Source organism: Oryzias latipes, chromosome 9 (genome assembly GCF_002234675.1).
Source record: "Oryzias latipes chromosome 9, ASM223467v1".
NCBI classification, from domain to species: Eukaryota; Metazoa; Chordata; class Actinopteri; order Beloniformes; family Adrianichthyidae; genus Oryzias; species Oryzias latipes.
The window spans coordinates 17,932,145-17,947,026 of record NC_019867.2 but is presented as its reverse complement, the minus strand read 5'-3'; the positions used below and the strand labels follow the sequence as shown (position 1 = coordinate 17,947,026).

General features: G+C 40.5%; 1 protein-coding gene across 3 annotated transcripts in view; it reads left to right on the top strand.

Annotated features, from left to right (window-relative positions):
- Positions 1-14,882, top strand: part of ttc28 (tetratricopeptide repeat domain 28) — a 222,596-nt gene that overhangs the window by 142,301 nt on the left and 65,413 nt on the right. For all 3 annotated transcript variants that reach the window (XM_011479364.3, XM_011479363.3, XM_011479365.3), the window contains one exon: positions 2,424-2,554. In XM_011479364.3, the coding sequence (XP_011477666.1) occupies positions 2,424-2,554 (131 nt within the window). The remainder of the gene's footprint in view (positions 1-2,423; positions 2,555-14,882) is intronic.

The following is a 14,882-nucleotide window of genomic DNA, read 5'->3' as shown; positions in this document are numbered from 1 at the left end:
TTCAATTTTTTTTAAAGTTTTTTTTCCCCCTAAATTTTAAATCTTAAATAGAAACTCAGATTTTTTTGGACACACATTTTTAGCATCCAGATTGTGTGAAGAAGTTTAAGACACTAACGTTCTGCTCACTGCTCAGTCTGTCCTTATTATGGCTGGAGCTCTGATTTAAAGTTGACCTTCTGCTGTTATACTTTAGACCGACAATTTGTCTCGAGTGGTTTTTATGTGATTCAAAGTTTTTTTTTTTTTTCCCTTTTGAATGATTAGTTTGATAGACAAAACTTAGGATAAAATTGACTTCTGACCTCACAGATCTTCTAAGGACTGCCTACAATCAGTCAGACTGATTATAAACAGGTTGTGTGCAGAAATGAATGGTTACTGTTGTAAAATATTCTATGATAAAAGCTACCAAAGTTTGTGTACTTCAGAAACTTAAAGTTTCACGCCAAATCAACTTTTGATCCATTGTAAAAGTGTTCCTAGTGGTCATTTAATTATAATTATGCTGTTTTTAGGCAAAACCTGTATCGTTTTCTAGGACATAGTTTCTGCAGAGCAGCAGCAGTAGTTCATTAGACATTGCCTCTGAGTTGTGGATGGGACTGTTTGCATGTGGCAACCCTGACCCCCCCTTCCCGTCACCCATAACTGAGAGGTATCTGTTTACTCTGTCCTGTTAGCTTACAGACCCTTACACCCCCAACCTAACATTACAGTTGGAACAAAAATGGCTAACAATATTGGAGCTGTCCAGCCGTGGAGTTTTGAGCCAGATACCAGGACGAGGAAAACGAAAGATGGAAACGAAGGGAAAATGAATGGATTTAGTTGTCTGCAAGTGCAATCAGACTAGAGTAGAGTAGGGGGCTTGTGGCCCACCCAGCGTTTTTCTACACAACAAGAAAGCTCTTTTTCAAACATTTTTTCATCTGCTCCTGATTCACAACTTGAAAAAAGACATAGAAATCCAGTTTTACGCTGATATTTCTTTTTATATGTCCTTTCATTATCAGAAAAATGGTAAAGAGCATGGTAAAACTCCAAAACACAATTTTCATTGTAGTTGGTATTTAAAATTATCAATATTATATCAAAAAAATTGGTTGTTTTTGGTTTAGTTTAGATCCCAATCCATACCTTAAGAGAACAAATATTGTGGATTTATTTATTCGTTTTTTATTTTTTAGAAAAAAGACTAAAACAGATATGGTTTGAAAATTAGACCAATCAAAAAGCAGCTTTTAAAGAAGTGTTATTTTTCCTTTCTTTGAGTAAAGTGAAACAAAGAGTCAAATGTGTTAAAAGGCTATTTCATAATCTGACATTTGGTTTCGCATCCAAGACTGCTTGTCCAAAAAAAAACAAAAAAACAATTTCCTGTCCACAGGTCATTGTGGAACAGTTGGAGGAAAGCTTTAGATTGATCACAGTCCACTGAAATTCAAATGTGGGTGGGTATTTAGCTGTTGTAAATTTGGATTTGTCGTATATTGTTCTTGGTACAGCTTCATGCACGGTGTGAGGGGACACAGGGGCGTTTCAGGCTAGTACATTTCCTGTGTCAAAATCAAACTGCGAGAACTTCAAATTTGTGAGAAATCCTCACAAAAAATCCCAAGCTTCTCGAAAAGTATGAACCAGACATCGGCATGTTTATTTTCCTGCCTCGTCTACCCATGTGCCGACGATTGTTTGATTCAACCAGCAGTTCAGTTTTGTAAAGTTAGCATAAAGAGAGGCCAAACGTTCCATGACCTGGATTTTATTGGTAATTACGTTCCCGTTAGGCTTTTTTTGGGCAATAATTTTGTAAATCTTGGTGCATGTGATGCGCGTTGCCATGGAAACACCTTCAAACTTGACGTTTTAATGGAATGTGAAACGACTTTGTCAGAAACAGAGAGACCCCTGAATTAAATTGTTGATTTTACTGCATTTATAATTTGATTTGTTTAAAAAACTACTATCAGTTAGAGGAGCAAAACACGTAAGAGGAAGGAAAGATGTTAGAAATGTTTGGAAAAGAGAGGAGAACAGAGAGCAGCACGGACCGGCTCCACTCTTCTCACACCCACACATTTGAAACATGACTGGGCAGAGCAGCTGGAGATAAGAAGCTGTGCTTCTCAGGTGGAGCACTGAGACTGGTGTTTTGCTTTGGCTCCTTCTCAGAGGCCTCTCTGTCAGGGCAGAAATAATAAGGCTTTCCCCTCAGATTAACACCAACAGCTGTCAGAGAAGACACTCTGCTGCAGACAACTCAGAACGGCCACTTTTACTTTTGGGGGCGAAATCTCAGGCAAGGATGTGGTTCATCACATCCCTGCTGAACTGTGGCACTGCAGAGCAGTCAACCGAACTGAACATCTCACACATTGCAGCTGCGTACTTACAGGTGTTTTATGTTTGATCTTTTTAAGGTGACCAAACAGGGGAATGCCGTGCTCATGGGAATCTGGGCTCGGCATTCTTCTCCAAAGGCAACTATCGTGAAGCTTTGACCAACCACCGCAACCAGCTGGTTCTGGCCATGAAGTTAAAAGACAGAGAGGTAAGAAGCACCAAAGAGTCATCTGCCTTAACAGAGGATTACAAACGCAAGTCACCCCTTTTTTCCAGGAATATTACAAGTTTTGTTCGGGGGAGAGGAAAATGTTGGTTATAGGAAAAGAAAAGTGTTCAGAGAAGGGGGAAAAGAAATATGTAATATCAGAAATTTAGCAGCAAGCTTGCCTCATCAATGCAGAATATTCTTGCAGATATTCTGCAAATTCCTATCTGAGATTTTACAGCATATGTCAGCATGAGGAAAAAAAAACATGGAAAGTGTGATCCACCTTTTTTATTGTGTAGGTCCTTCTTTCTCTCCTTTCCCCTCTTCTCTGTGTCTCTGCCCAACCTCTGTGGTCATTGTTGGGGGGTGTGACAGGTGCTTGTTCCAATACAATTCCTGTCACACGGGGAGAAGAATGGCCCCCGTCTTCCCTTATTCCCTTATCCTTCCCACCAGGCCGGCAGGCTCGCTTGTTTGTGCTCTTGATATCAGGAGACGGTTAAAAAGCCCAATCAAATGCAGCACAATGCTTCAGGAGGAAAGTAACTGTTGAAGAATGAGGCCAGAGATGACCTTGACAGCTCGACTCACAGAGAGTGCCGGGATGAAGTCAGCGTTATGGATGGGTGGAAAGTCCTTAAGCGTGACTCTAACACCAAAATCATTTAAATGTTTCATAGAAATAAATGTATTTATGCATTTCTTTCTCCTACAAGAGAAAATAAAAGCCATAATATGTGAAATGATAAGAGAGGGTCCTGAAGTTACCATTATAATAAAGTGCAAAGCGTGTCTTTTTAGTGTAGGGGAAAACCTTTAATTACCGATTTGAAGACGTAACAGAAATGCATATTTTATGATTAATAGTTGATTTTTTTTGCGAAACCTATTTTAAGGGGTTTTAAGCATGAAAAGAGAGCCATAATAAAAAAAGCTCCATGCTACAACAAAAGCAGCTGATAAAGAAGAAGCATCCTGATTGGCTCAGAGTGTCTGGGGATGATTCACAGCTGTGGCTTCAGACTGACTGGATCTTATCAAAACATAGAGAAAATGGAAAACAAAAGAGGGGAAATAAACCCAAGACAAACTAAATATTCTAAATTATTTGTTTTAACTGCTCTTTTTCATATTATTTTCATGTGTAGACTTCATCTCTATAGAAGATCAACATGACTATTCTATTTTTTGTAGACTTAAGTGAAGCCAATGAACACTCTTAAGTGTTGTTGCATCATATGCAAAGCTTTCAGACCCCCCCCCCCCCCTCATGTTTATCTTAACAACCCCCCCTAATCAGTATCATATGTGTGCCACACCACCTGGTTCCCCTCAGAACATTCTGGAGCCTGGTGCAGAGCTCATTATGGCCAGCCCCATGTTTTTGTTTCTGATGTGGACTTTTCAGCTGGCCCTTCTGAAGCTGAGGTCACTTCCTAGGGGCCCTGGGACAGGATGTTGTTTCTGACTGGATTTCCAGTCTGCAGCCTACAATCTTCAAGAAGATGCTGGAATTAAAAATCCCCAGATCTCGGGTCTATTTATGAACTAAAAATTGAACTAGACTGATTATTATTATTATTTTTTTTTTACTAATCACTTCTTAAAACCCTTCTATTGAATTGCCTCTAAGGGAACTGAGGCCTCAGGGCTGCAATATAAAGTGAATTATGAGCTCTAATTCTTTAAGCTTTAATGTACAAATACAGGAAAATGGCAGAAATGTAGCAAATAATTGATTCTTTATCTGTTTGTCAGACAGAACCATATGTATAATAGTTATGGATGATCTGGATAAGTGATCACCTAATCCAAACAAAAGTCAAGTTGGTCAAATAATCATGATGAAAATGTTTAAACAAATGTGCGACACAAAAAAACTCAGTTGAATGTCTTTGTGTAAATTAAGAAAAGAATCAGTACAAAGATGCAGTTTTTATCATTTCTAATAAGGCCAATCTGTGTTGTTGTGCAATGCATTAAGGAAACAGGGCCTCTTTTCCATAGCAAACCAGTGGACTCTAACAGTGGGTCATTATGATCTAACCAGGACACTGTAAAGATGGAGAGCTAAGGAGGGGGAAAAAAAGAAATCCAAACAAAAAAGAAGGCGGGACTGAGAAAAGGCTCAGAGTGAGCGCTCTGTCATCCACGACTAAGACTGGAAGCTGCAGTCCTCAACAATGAGGTCATGTGCTGGTGTGAAGTGTTTTCTTTAACCTATTGACTTTTGGACATTTCATTTTCGTTTTTTTCCGCTTATACAGTACATGTATTGCATAAATCTACCATGAAATCTCTCTGATTGCCAACTCTTGATTTAGTCCTAGTTTCAACACCTGGTTTAATCCAGGTCTGCCACCACTCATACATGTACAAAAGACCACCTCAGCAATTGTAAAACAAAGCTGTTTGAGTCGATTTTTCCTCAACGTTCCCTCTTTTGATCCTGAGTGTTTTTCTGGAATGTTTTCTTCTTAAATATTAGGTTGCAGTAAAGGGAGGTAACCCTTGATTTGGTGTCTTTGTGTTTGTTTAGGAAAAACTAAGGCTAACTGGCAGAGAGGCTCTCTGTAATTACGCCTTGTGTGATTTTCCGGAGATTCTCTACTCTTCACAATTGTGAAAAAAATGGAGGCGGAAGTGGAATGGGTTTATTACCCAGTGTTTACTCTGACCACCCTATTATGAGTGAAACACAACAGCTTAAGCTGGACAAAGTAAAGTGTGTATGACAGGCACTTGCCAATTAAAAGGAACACCCCCGCAAAACTGCACAAACTAAAGAAAAAAAAATTAAAAGGACTGGTAAAAAACAGCACACCCCCACAGGTAAAGTAAATCTGTGTTCAAGTAAACCAATAAACACTAAATACGTTTTTGACATCAGGCTACACTTTAAAGACCCACTATGATCATCTTTTGATCTATTTTCAAGTCGGTCAAAGTGTTTTTTTTAATTATGATTATGCTGTTTTTACCTAAAGTCAAAAACCAGTGGCGTTTTCTTAGACATTGTTTCTGTAGAGCTGCTGGAGTTTATTAGAAATTCATCTCTGAGTTGTGGGCAACCCCGCCCCCCCTTCCCCTCCACAATGCTGAGAGATTAGAGCTGGCAGCTTGTGGCCCACCCAGCTTTTTTTCACATCACACAGATAAGCTCTTTTTCAAATGGCATTTTTTTTCTTCTGCTCCTGATTAACAACAATTTGAATAAAGAAATGCTCAGAAGTGCAATTCTGAGCTTAATTTTCTTTATATTTTTCTCTCTTCATAATCATTAGAAAAATGCCACAAGAACATGGTCAAAACACTATTTTAATCTGAGAGGGTCTTTAAGTTATTTAGGTGTAAAATGGATCTTTTAAACATAGCAGTTGGCTTACTATTATTACCTTTCTAACACCAGCTATTAGAGGTTTTTTAAGGACCTGCAACATTCTGTATTTGTTTGGCTTTAATCCTGGAAATGGCAGATGAATGATGTTATTTTCCCATATAGAATTCCCTTCAAGTCCAAGGAAGAACTGGACACTGGCTGATTTAATCAGGCTAAGAGAGAGGATACTCTAAATAAGAGGTGAGGTGGAGGGCCAAGTGGGGGCGTTCCTCTTGTCAGGGTCAGGGTTTGTCAGTGTTTGTCAGCACACCAACAGAGGAGGGGATCATTAAGGAGTCATTAGCGGATAAACGTGTGCCTCCAACTCGTTTCTTTGGGGCCAAGCCAATTGATGATGGTGTGGGTGGGGAAGGGGGATTCGTCTTCTTCCCCCCTCTTCTTTTTTAGCCTTCACTGCCTTTGTTGATTAGAAAAGAGGATTTAGGGATGATTAGAGGAGCCAATTTAGCTGAAATGTTGGGTGGGGGTTAGCAAGAGATGGGTGTCCAGTTAAATTCAAAGTGACACATCTCTTTCTCTGTGTGCACACTTCGTAAGACAGACCAGGATGCAAGTGGACCCAGATGTATGCTTGACATACAAACATGGGCAAGAAGAACCTGATGTCTCACCTACTAGTGTGCTGGGCGGAGGCACAGAGCCAGCAATAGTGCTGCGGCTTCAGCAGCGCATGCAGCCTGCTGTGCCTTAATGACACACCAGCTCTCCACAGCTCACTGGTTTAGAACTGCTTCACAGCAGCTTGCTTAGCTATGAATCATGAAAGATGGACGGCAGGCGTCAGCCAATGGGCCATGACCAAAGCTGGGAACAGGGATTGTGTGTTTTTCTTGTGTGTGCATCGCTGGCAGCACACATCTGTATCCCCGTATTCAAGTGTCATGCGAACGTGTCATGTCCCATTCATGTGCACGTTTGTCTTGGAACATTTCAGTGTGCGCAAACAGATGTGAGGATGTAGGGTTGTGAAGCAGGAGTAAAATGTGTTTGCTTTCCGCTTTGGAGATTTCTGCCTGCTCCGTTTGCAGTCCGGGGATGTGCTGACGTGTCTTTGTGTGCATGCATGTGCAGAATTCTCCTTCATAGACGCACATTTCCTCTGTATGTGCATGCAGGCAGACATGCTGGTGCTGTGCGTTTGCTGCATTCGGGGTGACGCAGCTTTGTGTTTCCCCTAGTAGAGCATTTGGACGGCTGTCAAGGAGATAAATGACTGCCGTTATATCGACTACTGCTCTCTGCCGCCTCCTTCCTCTCTCCTTCCCCAGCTCCATGCCTCCTCTCCTCCACACTTCCTGATAGTATTCACCTCCCATTTTTCCCATTTTTTCTATATGTCACCACATTTTAAGGTAGAGTTAATTTAAAAAAAACAACAACACACCATTGTTTAGTGATTATACGCCACCATTGGATCTTCAAAGCAAAATAATATATGGAGTCTTTGCTCCACTGATGAAAGCATCAATATTCAAGCGTCACAAACCCATCTGCTAATGTTGCTTTAAAAAGACCCTCATCTAAACACTCCAGTGCACTGTGCAGTATAAATGACTTCCAGTTGGAAACTCTTGACTATAACACTTTGTTTTGCTTGGTTCCTTCATGAAGTGGCAGCATAGAAGGACAGATTAGTTCACAAATAGGGTGTGACATGGGCACAGGAGACTCCAGTTTGACGAAAGCTGACATGATGCAGCGTATGATTACAGATGACACCGACACACTCTTAGATTACGCTCAGCAGAAAGAAAGACGGATCTTTGGGGTTTTACTGCAGGCCACAGTATATCATTAAAATGTTCATTATTACAAAAACAACATTTTGGATCAAATTATGTCATCAGAAAAATAGATTATCAAATGGTTGAATTAATTGCATGTCAGCTGAAACATTATATCTCAACCCCAGAACACAGCTTGCAATCAGAAGTCAATGGGAATAATACATCATTGGATCAAACTGGCTTCATCTTTATTACAGAGAGGGGCAACCATTTTCATTTTAATTCTGCCAGTGGGAAATTCTTATTTACTGGTGACCAACTTCCCTTTAGGGTCCTGACTTGGGGGCAGGAAGACCCCCTCCCTCGTTTAAGCCTGGCACTACCTTCCTTCTCTCCGGCTGTAGTCCAGTCCACCTCTCATCGAGGTTGACCAGAGAGCCATTTGAAGCTCTGGAACTGCATCCCCTTTCTTCAGCCCGATCGATACTGGAGCTGTCAGCAAGATGAATGGAGGCTTTAGGAAGTCCATTTTAATGAAGGAGAAGAGGCAGAGGAAAGAGAGATGCTTGGAGAATGCTGGGAGCAGCAGGAGAGGAGGAAGCTCCCCCTGGTAAGTGAGGTGAGGAAGGAAAGAGAAATAAGGAAAAAAAAGGAGGGCAGAGTTGTGTTCTGCTGTTTATTGTGTGTGAGCATGTCAAGAGTGACAAAGGTTGGGAAGGGGTAGATATGGTTGATTTAGTCACAGAAAGACATATTTCTTGCTCAGCAGTGTGAAAATAGCTCCTTTGCTCCAGTAACTTGAAAAGCAACACAGAAACCTACATTAGTGGGCTGGGGGGATTTCATCTGGCCTGCACAGCAGCACCACATCAGGTCCTCAGGCTCATGAATCATGTCAGCAGTTCTGTGATAAAAAGACATTGTTGTGAAAAGGGAGAGGCGTCCAAACCGTGGCAGGTCCCTGCTTGGCTGCCCCGGCACAGCACCCTGTGGACATTTGCATGCAAGAGATGTCCCCTGAACCATGAGTTTAGCTTCTAATGCAGTTGTTATAGTTTGTTGGTTTTCAGCTTCTTTGGTATGTCTTCAGAGCTAAAGTTGGTCACCTTTCGGCATATCCCCTCAGGGGTCGCCACAGCAACCGCAGGTGGTTTGGCAGATTTTTTGATTTTTATTTTTTTTACCCCAGATGCCCTTTCTAACACAACCCCTACATTTTATACAAACAGGGGACCGACACAGGGGGATCCAGACCTGAACCTCCTTGTGGCTTCATAGTTAGGCAGTAGCACGAAGAGTCTTTCCCATTGCGCTCAGAGCTAATAATGTTTGCTTTGTGTCAATATGCCGAAGACACTGCATGTTAATTGGTGATTAGTACCTGAGGTTAGAAGTTGGGAACAGGCAGAAATGTAGAGCAACCGTCCCTTGGAGATGGCCAAGCAGATTTGTTAGCCTCAATAAGTTTTGCACAAGTTAAAGAATTATTATTGACCTATCCATTGGCCAAATGTTTGCATTTACTCAGTCAAAAATTTCCTGTAGACCCTCACTAAAAACAACTATGTGAGGAGTCTGTGGAGCTTTAAAAAAAATCCTGTAATAATAAGAATTTACTGATACATAATTTGCTTTCCTGACTATTCTCTCACTTCCTTTTGCTTTAACACTTTATTTACAGGTAATGAAGTTACCTATAAACACAAACATCTTTCATCACTGAGCTGACAGTAATATAGCAGTTATTAAATAAACTCTTTTGTGAAAAACAGGAACGCACACTTAGCTTCCCATTTACCAAATTTTACCAAACACGCCCTAAACCTCTTAATGCTACAAAACATTTCTTTTCAACTTTTAACTTAAAAAAAATCTAATCATGACCTTTTAGTAAAATCTTCCGCAATGTGCTTAGCCCCAGGTTCCCTTTAAATTCCTCAAATCTGAGAATAATGTGCTCCTCTTTGATTGTTGAGTACATAATCAAGGTCGGTGTTTCAGAATGAGTTTAATCATATCTTCTTTATTATCACATGGTCCATTGAGTTTTGAACTTGTTTTTGCTTCCTCTGTTGTCCCTAGATTGGGGGTTCACCCCCTTTTAACCTGCTCTGCATTGCTTTCTCTGACATTTTTAACAACATCCAGCTTCATGTTTCAATAAAGCCCCTCAAAATTTCAAAGCTGAGCTGCCTGCAAAAATGTCCGCCTTCCTTCTTAAACTTCTATCCCTTTTTCTAAGTATGCACAGCCCACTATCAGGGATCCTTATAGTTTATTTGAACAGACCACATTTTAACCAATTTATCCAATCAGTGATTCATTCTGGTTATTTTTTCCTCTCTTTAAGATTTCAACATGAATATCTGAAGTCTCATTCTCTAAAATGAACATGATCATTCATGCCTTTATACCCTCCAGACTTGATTATTGTAATTCCCTCGTCTTCTGCCTTAATCAATCATTCTCCGCCCGCCTACAGCTTGTCCATAATTCAGCAGGCAGACCAGATCTTCCCTGTCCTCTTGTGTTAAACCACTTCTAAAACATGCAGTTACCCACACAGTTTGGGGATTTTATTTTAAATATGCATTTTTAACACATCAAGTTCTTTACAGCCCAATCCTTTTGAATACTCTTTCCCATAAGTCACTTCTAGAACACACAGATAATCTTTTCATTACAAAATGACCAAACACAGCATCTAACTTACAACCAGAGGCAAATATAACTTAAATTTTCCGCTGCAAACATTGTGACTTCTCAAAATAATCTTATAACAAAGTAAAGGAATTCATTAATTACAAAAATTAGTGCAACTTAGGACAAAATTTTAATTGAATTTATTACGATGGTTATTAATACAGATGAAGACTACTATAAACATAGATATACATAAATATATTAATATAGATACGAATCTTTTTTTTTCCTCAAAAATTCACCTTCATGTGGTGCTTACTGACCTTGAACTGATTTCCTGTAGTATACTGTTCTCAAAAATGTTTTTGTACAAATGGAGCTTATCCATTGCAGTGCTTGATAGATTTTTGGAGCATTATAACTACGATAGTCAGGAGACTTGTGGAGTGATACATTTTTGACTGTTCATTGGTATTGCACCTCATAATAGGGTTTGCCTTTTAATCTGAAACATACGATTTGAAAACATCTCTTAAAGGTTAAATTTAGTGTGATATACTCAATAAGTATTTTGGATGTACAGTACTTATCTGTCAGGATTGTGTTCTTTGGTTTGGTTGGTCCATTATGTTTTCTTGATTCTTGTAATGTTCTGCTGTGGAACTGGCGCTCCCTTTTGTCACAGTCTCACCTGATTTCACAAGCTAATTACCCACATCTGTTTGAATTTAAATAATTACCTTAAGTGTATTTCAGTGTCGGGTTTTCAGTTTATTTCTGTTTCAGTTCAGGTCTTTGATAAACAGACTTTATAAAGCATTTTTTGTAGTATTTATACGAGTGAGTGTTACCTTTTTTCATTGTAAAAAATATACTACGTAACAGTTTGTCTGAAAATGTGCTTTGCTAAAGAAAACATTGATTCATTTAAAAGATGAGAGGCTGACATGTATGTGATTCCTGACATGATATAGGAGGAAATGTAGGAATTAGCTGCTTTTTGTGTTGAGATCTATTACTTTACAATCTTGCAATAAAAGCAAAAAAATGAACTGCTGCAGCTACACTCCTTGGTCTGCTACTTTCCCCCTTTCCCTTTACAGCTGTCCCTGAAACAGGTTGCATGATGAATCAAGCCTCTGCTCCCTTGTGTGCTTTGCCTTTTCTCTGATGTTTAAAGAGCAAAGCCATAGATAGGAACCAGATAAGCCCTCACCACTCAACCATCTGTAAAGTAGTGATGAGCTTGAGTTTTTGGACCAGTTCCATGTGTGTTGGGGGAATGGTTTCTCTATAGCGGTGTAACATGGGACTCCCATGAGGGAGAGAGGTCAGCTTAGCTCCAAGTGTTTGATGTTTGCATTGTATATCGCTGCTGCACACTCTACATTGTAGGAGACTGCATTTTTGCAGAATGAGGAAATGATCTTTTGTAAGACTCCTGCCAAAGATGGGGAATGTAACTCCTTTTTTTTTTGGCTCAGCTTAAGCTTGCTAACAACACCAGTACACCAAGATTTGCTTTCCCTCTCACTCTGTCTCCGCCCTCGATCTTAGCTTTTGTCCAGAGTTACAGCAGTGTCAGCATTCTTGTCCCTGTGGCACAGTATCCAGACCTTCCAAGTCTCTGGCCCAAAGCTCTGTATCTGAATGAGGAGCTGGAATGTCTCTTTGTGCAAAGCCCTAAGAAAAGCAATAAAATGGAGAGAAAATACGCAGCCCCAAGCGAGTAAAATAAAAGCAGTCTATCTTAAGAAGGGACGGAGGCCTATGGGGTTTTCTCATAGTTGACCTTGCAGATACACTCAGTAGGGTCCTTAAATAATTGTCAAGATTGTCTGGCTAGACATCAGCTCAGACAAAATCTCTTAAATGTGCTGCTTCAAACTTCCAACTGGACCAAGTGAAATTAGGGTTTTAACATATTTAAGAAAGGTAAATCTTTTTTCCTCACAGCCTCTCTCATTAAGGTTCTACTGCAGGGGCTGTCATTTGTTTCCCACACTAAGGATTGTGAGTACCTTTTACTTCTTTGAGTTCTTTTTATGGATCCAATCCCTTTTTGTTTTTTGTTCCATTTAAAGTGGGTTTCATTGACATGCTGCCTTTTCTAGCCCCTTACCCTTACTTCAATAATCATAGACTGCTTTACCCCAACTTTTAAACCAAGGCTTAACTCTGAACAAGGTTTTTAAAGCTTTACAGAGCACTACCCTCACAAACATGAAGACCCCTGCAATAATAAACAGCTATAAGGGGCTGTCCTTACGACTATGTAAACACACTCACACATACAGACCAAAGAAGGGAGTGAAACTGCATGAAACCTGCGCTAAAGAATGTTGCTTTTGATTAAAACTTAATTATTGACCTCCTTCAGCAGTTAATGCTTAGTAAAATATTGGACAAAGATGCATAACATTAATAATGTGCACATGGAAGCAGCTGGACAGTAAAACGGCACAGCTGACATATTAGAAAGGATTGATTCAACAGAAAATCTAAAACCGTGTTACAAAAATGGAACTCTGCAAAGGGAGCATATTGTTTCTGCAAATTGGCTGTAACTGCTTCATATTGTGTTTGGTGTTGGCCTTGCTTTTTCAGGCTGCTCACATCTGCTTGTGTGTACTTGTGATTGCGCCGATGAAGCCGGTGTTTGCTGTCACGTGTGTTTGTGTGTGTGTTTGCGTGTAATGAGTCGGGCATCTGTGAATAAGTGCACCGGCACGTTTTTGACTTCATCGCCATTCAGGGAGGCTTAGCGTTATTAGAGCAGCGGGATCCTCTGAAGAGTTAATGATGAGAGAAGCAGTAGCTCCACAGAGGCCAATCACACACCAGCCTCTGACAGCATGGAGAGCTTATCGTGCTTCATGCGTTGTGTGCGTCTCTGCGTGTGTGAGTGTAGCTGTGTGTGCACAACATGGATTTAACGTGTGAGAACATATATGATGGGATTTCAGCTATCATTTCCCACATGATAATGTTATCATTCACTGTAGTCTGAAAACCATCAGAATATGCATGATTCTTTTGTCTGGATGGTTGACATTTGTGTGTGTGTGGGTGTGTGTGTGTGTGTGTGTGGGGGGGGGGGGGGGGTGTTCAGAAGAGACTTCGTAATCATATAGCTAAATTATGCTACTGTCAGACATAGATCCAGCACAGGAGGAGCGTCGGGGTTCCTCTGGGTCTCGTTCGGGGCTAAAAACCACACTGAAGAAGGCCGCTGGCGGTTTCTCCTTCCCCACTTCCACAGGGCTGATAGACAGGCTTAATGACACTGTTGAGGTTGCAGCGTGTCTCCAACTCATTTTCCAATGTGATTGAAGTTCGCAGTGGGTAGCTTTTCATCAGCGTTGAGCAGACAAAGGGGACCTTCCTTTGTCTTTGTGTGTGTGCTCAGTTTGGGTGTTTGCAAAAGAGACACTCCAGAGAGGAATTGTTTTATGGATGCTTTTCGGGCTGTGCAGAATCTCCTGGAGATGATGAGTTTTCTAGGAATCTGTCTCTCCAGTGTGCACTTTGCTGTATGCAGTCTTTTTGTTTTGTAAGTCAGGAAAGGTCAGTGTGTCAATAAACCTAGTTAAATCTTAAAAATTGAATGCTAAATTGAAGATTACAGAGGGGTTTTATGCAGAAATTGTGATTTCAGCACACAGAGCTTATAATTTGGAGGCTTTCTAGCTCATTTAATTTAGTTGAACTTCCAAACGTCACATTTACATGCCTTTTTACTCTGGTAGGAAGGTATTAGATTTAACAACTTCAAACAGTTTACTTAGTTTGGAGCCAAAATGTTTTTTTTATCTCACAAATTTGTATTTAATTGGGCTGAATTAGCCCTTTATCTTTAATCTCATTTTCTTTAAAGTCCCCCTCCGATAAAAATCGTCTGTATCAATGAATTGAACATCTGTATCAATGTCAGGTACAATACTTTTTATTGCTGCTTTTGTACGGTGGAGGCATGCTGCAAGGCAGTTGCTAAGGAGATGAGGGCTTTGAAGGTAGGCTGATAAGTGTTTATGACACATGGATTGTCGGGAAAACAGTGTGAGAAGCAATGTGTATCACGTTAAAAGTTGTTTTAATGAGCCTGCATCCATCCGACCACATTTTAATGGGTTGCTGAGTCTCATCATTGCTCCACGTTTGTCCGCGGCTCCCTGTTTACTGGCTATGGTGGCCGTTTTGGTTCAGTTGTTACGCTCCGAGCACTGAGCCTATTCAGACTGAGGAAATCAGAGCGAACCGGAGCTCAGTACGATTGGAAACCAACCGAGACCACCTCAAAAGATGGGTCCGAGAGCTGCTCCTGGTCCCGGAACAGGGTGCATTCAAACTAAATATTTGTTCCAGGTTATTGGGGGAAATGAACTGTGGTTTGCTTATGGCAAACCAAATGTGTCCAGTCTGAATACACCCTCAGTCTAAGAACTCCTCTTCTCCTGTAAAATATTTCTGGCTTTAATTTATCAGGAGTGTGGACTGTACCAGACCAAATGTTCCTCCTACGCTGGTTAACACCCCCCACCCCCCGATTCCTTGT